At 37.4% G+C, this 10,393-nt stretch overlaps 1 protein-coding gene and 1 pseudogene across 2 annotated transcripts; both read left to right on the forward strand.

The window, feature by feature from the left end:
* Nucleotides 1-2,165: 2,165 nt before the first annotated feature.
* Nucleotides 2,166-6,012, forward strand: LOC148778937 (uncharacterized). 2 transcript variants are annotated; one of them, XR_016047917.1, is made up of 2 exons: nucleotides 2,166-4,488; nucleotides 5,600-6,012. XR_016047917.1 is itself a non-coding variant. In XM_088856156.1 (2 exons), the coding sequence occupies exons 1-2, from the start codon at nucleotides 2,166-2,168 to the stop codon at nucleotides 3,255-3,257; spliced, it is 978 nt and encodes a 325-aa protein (XP_088712282.1). In that variant the 3' UTR covers nucleotides 3,258-4,834. The 2 variants fall into 2 exon arrangements, 1 of the variants encoding a protein (XP_088712282.1); XM_088856156.1 differs by lacking the exon at nucleotides 5,600-6,012 and having other exon boundaries at nucleotides 2,166-3,113; nucleotides 3,228-4,834.
* Nucleotides 6,013-6,803: 791 nt separating this feature from the next.
* Nucleotides 6,804-6,924, forward strand: LOC148778938 (5.8S ribosomal RNA; annotated as a pseudogene; the record flags this gene model as incomplete).
* Nucleotides 6,925-10,393: the final 3,469 nt, after the last annotated feature.

Genomic DNA, 10,393 nt, shown 5'->3' on the forward strand with positions numbered 1-10,393 from the left:
TTCAAGGTTGGACCTTGGCGTACACGTTTGCCAAATATTTTTATTCCCATAGGGGTATACTATTCATTTACTCACTCGAGCAAAATACATGCTAAGGATACCTTTTGGATCTCAAATTTTGTGGATGTAATTTGTATAACGGATGGACTAATCTTTGTAAAAAAAAGAAATCTGAAGTAAACTCTCTGCGTACCATAAGAAAACTAATGCTTCACGATTGAATAGAGATTGTCTACTTTTGAAGTGCTAGATTATAGCTAAGTCAAAATTCAAACTTTTTTTTTGCAAATAATCATTTAGCAATTTTTACGTGGATCCTAAAATCTTAGACCAAAAAATTTATGGAGAAAAGCCGTTTTGGGCAAGGGAGTAGATATACAGTATGCTCATGGGTATCTACAGATAAGCACAAAAAAACAATTCCCGGGATAATAGAAAGTAATCACCTGGACGATTTTTCTATGGAAAAACTTTCTACGTGACCCCACCTAGATAGAAAATTTTGTAGCTGAAAGGATGGCGAAGATGATACCAGCAAAAATGTCACAAAATTGGAGGTAAACTTGGGAACCGGCTTTCAGGCGGTTGCCCATCCCTTACCCAATCGAGAAATCCTCAGGGCTTGCAATGGGTTGGACATGGCCGGACCAGGACCTAAAAAAGCAATATGGGACTCAAACCTGACCCAAAAAAACAATAATATATATATATATATATATATATTTTATGTTAAATATATGAGTAATGATCTTATAGGACCCTCATCTACTCATGTAGAACCTTAAAAGATTACCACTAAAGTTGGTATGGATCTCTAAAAAAATTATCATATTGGTGTGAGATTTGACTTTTTTAGAGATTTGTGTCAATTTTAGAGGTGATCTTTTAGGGGTTCTACACACATAAGTGGGAGATGGTCATATTGAATCATATATATATATATATATATATATATATATATATATATATATATAATTTAAATATTATAACAAAAAATATATAATTATATGTGTTTAAATATTAATTAAATATTACATATTAAATATTATTTACAAAATAACACAATTCGGTCTGATCGGGCTGGGCCTACATGGACGGAGCCCAAATCCAAATAGTGTTTGGGTCCAATACTTGTACTTAAACCCAACCCGTTGGTCCAATTCTTGCCCTAGAAATCCCGCCTATCTGGCGCTCCATATTCTCTCTCTCATCCCATTTTTTCTCTCACTTTTTCTCTCTAACAATAACGAGAAGAATCTCATTACTCATAGCCATGTTTGTGACTGTATTTATTTTTTCCCGTCAAAAGGCAAAAATACCAATGGATTTATCTAATTAAGCAAGTCATTTCTTACATCGATCTGCTATTCATTGTGTTTTTTTCTTTGTTCGGAGAATAAAAAATCAAATGAACAAAAATTTCTTCGGAGATGTTAAGTGGTTTGGACGAGAGAGAGAGGGAATGTGGAGCAAGGGTTCCCAATTTTGTGACAGTTTGATTGGAGGTATCTCAGCTTTCCCTTTAGATCCAACGGCTCACAGATTTTTCTTTTTCTGGGATCACATAGGAAGTTTCGCCTAAATGGAATGTGAATATCTCGGTTACTATATTTGGACGTGACAGTTACTGTAATATTTACTTTTTCCCCCCTTCAATGGTGGTTGGGGAAAAGGATGAGAAAGAGCTGAAAAATCATATCGAATCGAAGAGAAGAGAGAGAAACAGAGTACCCATCTTCGTTTTTCAGGTTTTAGAGCGAGAGCGAGAGAGAGAGAGAGAGAGGGGTCTGTATTTTTAAGGTTCTCCCATTTTTAGAGAGAAAGAGAGAGAGAAACCATGGGGATTTCAGGTTCTCGCGTTGAGACGGAGAGGAGGAAGTGAAGAAGAGAGAGCGAGAAACCAGGTTGATTTTCAAGTGCTCCCATTGAGAGAGAAGAGAGTGAAGCTATTTTCAAGTGCTTCCATCGAGAGAGAAGCGATGGTGGTTTAACATTTCAGGAAGATAATGGCGGTGTCGTCCAGCGAATAACTTCTCGACATCGTCCTCACCACCATCGTGAACCCCTGGAAACAACACAGGTTAGACCTGCCCCGTTAGGCGGATACGCGCGTTTTTACACACACAAGGTCACATACGCTGCGCAGAACATGCTCGGCATCCTCCATGCTATCACAAGGGATTTCCCCCCATCAAAATATCTATGCCCTTTCTATGCTGAGCTCCTCCCTGACAACAGCAAGAACAAAAAGAACAACTTTGGAGACAACATCAATAAACGTAATGGTGAAAACAATTATGAGGAGACAATGCTACCTGGTGATTATGGTAATGGTGATGACAATGGTTATAGTGGTGGCAACATTGATCATCGTAACTGTGAAAACAATTGTGAGGAGAAACTTCGACTCGATGATAATGGTCATGGCAATGGTGACAACATTGATGATTGTAACAACGAAATTAGAAATTAGAAACAACTATGAGGAGAAAATGCCACTCGATGGTAATGGTAATGTTGATGATAATGGCAATAGTACTGGTGATGATAGCGGTGGCTACATTGTTAATCACGACGATGAAAACAACTATGAGGAGAAAATGCGTCTTGACGATAATGGTGAAGATACTGATAATGGTGGCATCATTGATAACCGTAATGGTGAAATCAACACTATGGAGAAAATGCGACTCGAGGATAATGGTAATGATACTGGTGATAACAGTGGTGATACAGGTGACAACATCGATAATCTTAGTGGTGAAAACAACCATGAGGAGAAAATGCAACGCGATGATAATTGTAATGGAGATGATAATGGCGACGGTAATGGTGGTGATAGCGGTAATGGAAATGACAACTCTCCGGAGAAGGGCGAAAATGGCATGGAGGACATGGAGGCCAAGGACCTATATGGTGAACACTTGGATATTTTGTCTGTCGCGATAACGGCAGTCGAAAAGATCTCGAATGCCTACACCAGCCCTTTAAACAAGGCGCACAAGCTCGAGGAGATCAAGTCTATGAAGGTTGCTGCAGTGGCCCAATTGTGCACCCTCATTGTGGATATAGGGGCCAACTTGGAGTACCTAGAGCGAGCCAGGCAATGCATGGTGCGTCTTCCTACTGTAAACCCTAATTTCAACTCCCTTCTCGTCTTTGGGTGCCCAAAGGCCGGGAAAACCTCATTCTTGAGGGAGATTGTTACTTGTACTCTGCCTCTACAGGTCGATTCTTCAATGGTTTTGGTGGGGTAGACAGATTACAAGTACTTAAGGTACCAAGTGATCGAGATTTCTGAGCATGTCCTTGATGGGGAGGAGGGGGAGAAGACGTTGGCGGCCGTCGCTCGTCTTAGGGCAGCAGTGCTCTTCATCTTGGATTTGTTAGGGACATGTGGTTGTAGTATTGCTCAACAGGTCTCCCTCTTCCGGAGGTTGAGGCCTCCTCTTGCAAGTAAGCCTTTTTCTGTGTTGTGCAATAAGATCGATTTGAGGCCTATGGCGAGTGTAACAGGAGAAGACAGAGATATACTTAAGCAAATTGAGGGGGAAGCCTCTTGCTCCCTCACCGAAGGTGAGGACCCTGATGAGGTGCTGATGTTGCCTATGAGGGCTTTGTCGAAGGATAGTGCCATGGCTGTGAAGAATGTGGCATGCGAGAGGCTCCTGAATCAGCACGTGAAGCTGAAAATGAAGAGCTCGAATAATGCAACCAAGGAAGTAAAACCTGAGAATGGAAAGCTGCAATTGAAGAGGTCAGAAGATGCAACAGAGAAAGAAAAATGCGAAGATGAAAATCTGAAATTGAAAAGTTTGGGAGATGCAGAAGAAAAAGAAGAATGCGAAGATGAAAAGCTGAAATTGAATGGTTCGGGAGAAGCAACTGAGAAAGAAAAATGCGAAGATGAAAATCTGAAATTGAATAGTTCGGGAGATGCAACAGAGAAAGAAGAATGCAAAGATGAAAATCTGAAATTGAATAGTTTGGGAGAAGCAACAGAGAAAAAAAAATGTAGAGATGAAAATCTGAAATTGAATGGTTAGGAGATGCAAAAGAGAAAGAAAAATGCGAAGATGAAAATCTGAAATTGAATAGTTCAGGAGAAGCAACAGAGAAAGGAAAATGCGAAGATGCAACGCTGAAATTGCAGAGCTCGAGTGATGCAATGGAGGAAGACACACACATGGTGAAACTCGAAAAGCTTGTAAGAGGGAAATTGGACCCAGATATTATGCGCAGGGTGGAGGAACAGGAAGAGCAAGAGGGGCTTAGGAGGGTAATGATAACGGACAAGGAGAAGGGAGAAAAAATCAACCACGGAGACAACTGAAGAGGGGGAACATATGGAAGAGGAGTTGACTGAGGAGAAGAAAACAGGAACAGAGATAATTAGTGAAGATGAGTGTATAGAGCCGAACAAGAAGAAGTTGAGGGTTCCCCATCACAGTGAAGGAGAAAATGGAGGCCGTAAAACCTCGAAAGAAGGTGGTGAAGGAGAGCCTTGAACCAATTTTGAATTCTTCTTCATTCCTTATCCACTCCAATTTCCTTAAAATCTCTCTGCAAGTGAAATGAGCAAGTTTTCTCCTTCCTAATATTCCATTCTCAATCTCGAATAATATGCGAATTCTCCCCACAATATTAAACACTAATGGATGTTTTTGCTCCTTAAATTGTGGCTTTGTTCAATAATTACACCATCACTATAAATTTCAACATTATGTTTATTTTGTTCAGCATATTAGTTTTTTCCTGTTGCCTATCGTTGTAAATCACACGAATGAAATAGCCACTGCAAGTTGCAGGAATGAGAGAGCTCTTTCTTATCAAATGCATAACTGGTGAATTGTTGATAGTTATAATTTACATAGAAGAAGAATACATATATATTAGCAATGTGATCTGACGGCGCAGATTGAGCTTCAACTAGGGTTCGATGTCCGCCCCTCTCATTGAGCAGGCAGTCGAGTTGGACAAGAATTGTAATTATATGGCCCTTCCCAAATTGCCATAGCCTACAGCTAGATCTTTTTTCCCTTCTAAATAACAAATCTGGAAAATGTCATACATCCAAACTAGCTCTTGGATACATGCATCAAAAGTCTAGACACACATGTCCGAACTCTGGGTTTGCTTGTCAAAAAGTTATGTACATGGGTGTCTGATTTCTTTATGCATGTCTAAACTTGGACACAAGAAACTAAAATTTAGAAAAGCACGTCGATGGCCATATTCGATATATGCCAGGTGTTACTTTTTTGTAGTAGTAAACCATGTCAATACTTTCGACAAACCTGTCGTAATATCATACATATCTTTGCCGTTTTATATTCTGTCCCATCGATGGCCATATTCGATAAAAAGGACTATTTTAATATTGATTAATTTTTGAGAATTACTTAATGATGAGCCTCCATGGATTCACATGTATAAGCACGGGTAGTTGCAAGAATGAAAGCTTGAATATCATTTCTGAATAATCTGAGGAACATGACAAAGTATAGGAACCAATAAAGGGACTAAAGAAAAAAGAATGACAATGTACTCTGATAGTATTGATTGATCTAGTGATAAACATCATATTTCTTTCTTATAGGAAAGGATACAATGTGGTAACAACAGTCTATGTTTCATCTGATGTTCCTGCTTGCTACTTCTCGTGGGCCAAATGGGACGCAATGGCACCGGTACAACCAAAAACAGAAAAATCTGTCGCAGCTGCCTTCGTATCCAATTTTAGAGCTTGTAGCTTCTGATTTTTAAAGCCTCTAGGCTAGCTTATACTTTTTGATACTGCGAAGTATGTTAAGAGTCATATGGGATACAATGCTTGAAGTACATATTTGGTGCAGTTTTCAATTACTCAATCAATTGACAGGTATGGTTTCTTGTAGTCATACTAAAACAAAGGTGTCTTTGAGGAAATTTATGGTTTTTGTTGCCTAGTAAAATCCCTGAAGAATGGTTTAGTGAATGATAATTTATAAGCCTTTAACAGTGTACAGAAACTCGCCTTGGCGAGGAGCTCCCCCTTGACCAAGGGGGGTTACTCGGCCTTCGGACTATTTTGAGTCATGCATAAGCCTAAAGAGCTCTAAACAAATTGAAAAAAATGAGGGAAAATTTCAAAAAGAATAAGTTAAAAGCCAAATAAAACAAAAAACAATCTTTAGGCATACAAATAAGCTTTAAAAAGTACTAGAAAAATGGATTTAGTAAAACAGATATATAGTTGGGGGCACTTTAAAAAGTCCAAAAAGAAAGAGAAAATATAAAAATAGGGATTTATGAAAAAAAACATTCATCAATCTTTTCCAAATACACATAAATCAGGTGAGAAAAAGTTGTAACATAAATTTATTTTTTAATAAGTGTTTATTTTTTTGAACTTCTTTTTAAGGACCTGGTTTCTATGCGGCCAAGCCCGCATATGTAGAAATGCGGGCCTCTTAATAAATCTATTTTTGAGATGGATTTTAAGACTTATTTTTTAAGGACATGTAATCTCTAACATGAAGATCATGAATATGAAAAAATAAATAAATATTTTAAAAATAGAAATAACAATTCTAATAAGAAAACATTTGGACAGTTAGTTTCCATTGCTTTTAGATGGAACACCTACTTGCATCCATCTTTAAGATGGATGCTTTACACTTTTGTGGACCGCATATGTAGAAATGCGGTTCAGCTAGAGAGAGCATAGGGAGAAGATATATGTTTTGTGGGTTTTCTATTAGAGAGAGAGCTAGGAATTTGGTGTCCTCTGCTTTTCCAAGCTTTGTAGGCTTATTGTGTATGATGAAGAACGTAGCAAAATGCGATACTTGGTCTGAATTGTAGAATCACGTGAATCATTGAGTCTTTGAACACAAGTTGTTCCCGTGGCCATAGGATGAGGTCACATTTGACTGGGCGTGATGTAAAAAAATAAAAAATAAAAAATAAAGTCAAAAAGGCTTATTGTGTACATTTTTTAGCAGATCAGAATCACCCCAATAGGCTTATTGTGTACATTTTTGCATAGATCTGACTCGGAATCACCCCAATCAGACAGTGAATGGAAATCCATCCCCTAGCCATTTTGGAGTCAAGACTCTAAATTTTATGTCACGGTACATAAAATTTGCAATTTTCAATATATTTCTCCTTAAAGTGAATTTCAAAGTCAATTACCACTCCATCCAACATCAAAGCCATACGTAAATGCAGTCGATTGATAGATCAATTATGAGACATATGGATATCATGTTTACCGTTGAAAACTTATAAGTGATTACAAACTTTCAAACACGGTGGAAATATTATGGAAAATTTACAGTAATTCCCAAAGATATTTTCGGTACTACGATATGATCCAAATTTTTTTTTGCAAAATTTAAGCAGGAGGTTCCATCCTCTCATGATTTTTTATTTATTTAATTTTATCCCCGGTCGGATGACTAATTTTATTTTTTATTTTCTTCAATTTTAGGGCTGGGGCATCTTTTAGGGATCACTTGGGGTTCAAAAGAGTTTTTGGATGCCAAGATTGGGTCAAGCAAATAGAGCAAGTGGGTTTAATGAAAACCCAAAAGTAATGAATGGATCCAAACTCCTTAAACTCATTCAACATGATTGGATTTGACCTTTGAATTCTAATTGTGGGAAATGAGATATCTTTGGCTAGAGACAGAGTCAAAGAGTGAAGAATGACTTTCAATTCTAATATATTTTCAATAATTTATAAGAGGTAATTTGGTCACAAATTAATTGGAAAAAAGGGAATTTATTTATTTTTTGTATATTAATGTAATTGTATTGAAAGAAAGAAACCAAATGATTTCATATTCCCGCATAGCACCCAAATTTTGGTACGTAATCGCTTCAACCCATAGATTGATTTCAATAAATTTCCAAATTTTTCATGCTCTTAAAAAAAAAAAAAAAAAATCTCAAAATTAAAAATATTATGTCAATTTTTTTGACAATGAGATCTAAGTGTTGGAAAACATTTAAGTTTAGCTTCCATAGTAGTAGCCACCCCTCTAAGACTTGAACAGAACAGATCAAAAGAATTACTTGATGATCTCTCACCAGACCTCCAATACTTGCTGCACTAACGTTTTTTTTAAAAAATTCATCAAAATTGAGTTTATCCACTCTATAGGTGGTGGAATGCTTAGCCGTCGGGATAAACATTCAATGGCCAACATCCTTAAAAATTAATCAACACTAACTACCTAGCGATATCACTACTTGCCTAGCAATCCCATAATAGCCACCACTAGTATTTCAAAATTCAGATTGGTGGGGCGTCGTTTACATACAGATTTGAGTTGGATTGTTGGATCAGTCATCGAATGTAATCTAAAAAAATCAAAAAAATAAATAAAATAAGATTAAAATTAAAATATAGATGTATGAGATAGAGATTTAAAAAAGACTTAATAAAATATTAAAAGCTTAAAAAACAAAAATAAAAAACAAAAAAAAATAAATAAATAAAAAAAATATATATATATATATATATATATAAAAGATAGGCTTTAGGCTAACTGGGCTATACTCTTTCCATCCAGTTTGGTCCTCGACCGATTCCCAACTGACTCAACAATCCGGATTGATAATCACAGGGTCTTAAAACAGTGGCCACCATTAAGGACCTCCCCAGGACAACTTCAAACTTGGGTATAGCCAGTGTTAACCATTTTTGCATCGACTGGAACCACGTTGTGGTACCTGAAATGAAAATCCAGCAACTTCCGTGCCCACAACCACAAATGCTCCGCAAATGGGCACCCAATCAGCAAAAATGTATTAAAATCCGGACCTGACCTAGGACCTGACGTCTGGTCCCAACACGGGATTTGGTACGAGTCCAAGAATCAGACCCAGTCGGGTTCAGGTCCAAATATTAGACCGAACTCTATTCGGGTTTGGGTTCAGGTCCTGGTCCATGTGGATCCGACTCGAATAGTGTTATTATATAAACAATATTGAATATTGAATATTTTAATAATATTTAAATAAATATAACTATTTATTTTTAATTATAATATTTAAATAATATATATATATATAATATAACGTTTAATTATATTTAATATTTTTTAGTCAAATCCAATAAAGGTCCAATTGGGTGCGGGTCCAATATGTTTTCGGGTCTTGGTCCGGATGGTCCAGCCGCACCTAACCCGTTTGCCACCCCTGCCGCTTATGGTGGTCATTTGAGCTAGAGAGAGAATTGAATTGTGTGAAGTAAAGACCTCTAGAGAGAGAGAGAGAGAGAGAGAATAAGTTGGAAAGAATGCAATCAACTAGAATGGTGGCTCCACTATCCTGATGTGCACGTGTGATGTTGTTCGCTTGAGAGTGTCGGCATCCCACGTGTCGTTCACCCGGAATTGACTCATAACACGCCCGCCCCTGACATGTTACAAAACCCCCCCCTCTCTCTCTCTCTCTCTCTCACAATCACATTAAATTGAAATCTTTCTCCACCATGTGGTTTCTCTCTCTTCTTTCTCTCTCTACACAACATTAAATAGTTGGCTTTAGACGTCTCTCTCCACCCATTGTTACCACAATGCCCCCTTCTCTCATCTAGAAGCATGCGTTAGAGAGATAGTATGGTCCCGGAGGACCAAATCTGTTCACAAAAACTTATAGAAGCATGCTGCACATTAACTCCCTCAGGAAAAAGATTCACTTGGGGCTCAGGAAAGTGATTCACTTAGGGAGAAATTTATTCTAGTACAAAATTTTGGGATCCACCTAATAATCAATAGATGATTAAATTAAATAAAAAGAAAAAGAAAAATAAAAGAGATTATTGAACTCTTGAGTGCTTGAACACTGATATCTTACCCTCAAAAAATTGGACGATCCATGATTAGGGTTGGGGCATATATACAATGTACGAATTAAATTCTTTTCTTATTTTCAATATTGCAAGCTAATTTTAAGAGGTTACATCCCAAAATTTAAGGTCCTAGATTTTACCTGAAGGAGTAAATGGACAGTATGTCTTCACAGAGAAGATTATTCCTCATTGTTGTGTTGCAGATCATGACACCTACCCCTCTCCCCTTCCATGTCTCTTTTTCTCTCTTAATTGTTATGAGTTGATAAGATGCTTGTGGTGAGGAAACTATGTGTCTTAAAAGTAGGTTCATTATGAAGGCATTCATATGGGCATGAGGAAGTAAGTAGTGACATTGATGAAAACATGGGTCTCTCTTCAATTTTGGCAATGACACAAAAAGACTCAATCTCTATCCCTCTCTTTTTTTTTCTTTTTCTTTTTCTTTTTTTTAATTTGATATATCGACGGCTAGAATGAAGTGAAGGGTGGGACGTTATGTCGAGGCATCAAAAAGATCGGATCTCTCTATGATGCGAAGATGAT

Source organism: Amborella trichopoda, chromosome 13, assembly GCF_054954075.1.
Source record: "Amborella trichopoda isolate Santa Cruz 75 chromosome 13, AtrichopodaSantaCruz75HAP2 v2.0, whole genome shotgun sequence".
Lineage (NCBI taxonomy): Eukaryota > Viridiplantae > Streptophyta > Magnoliopsida > Amborellales > Amborellaceae > Amborella > Amborella trichopoda.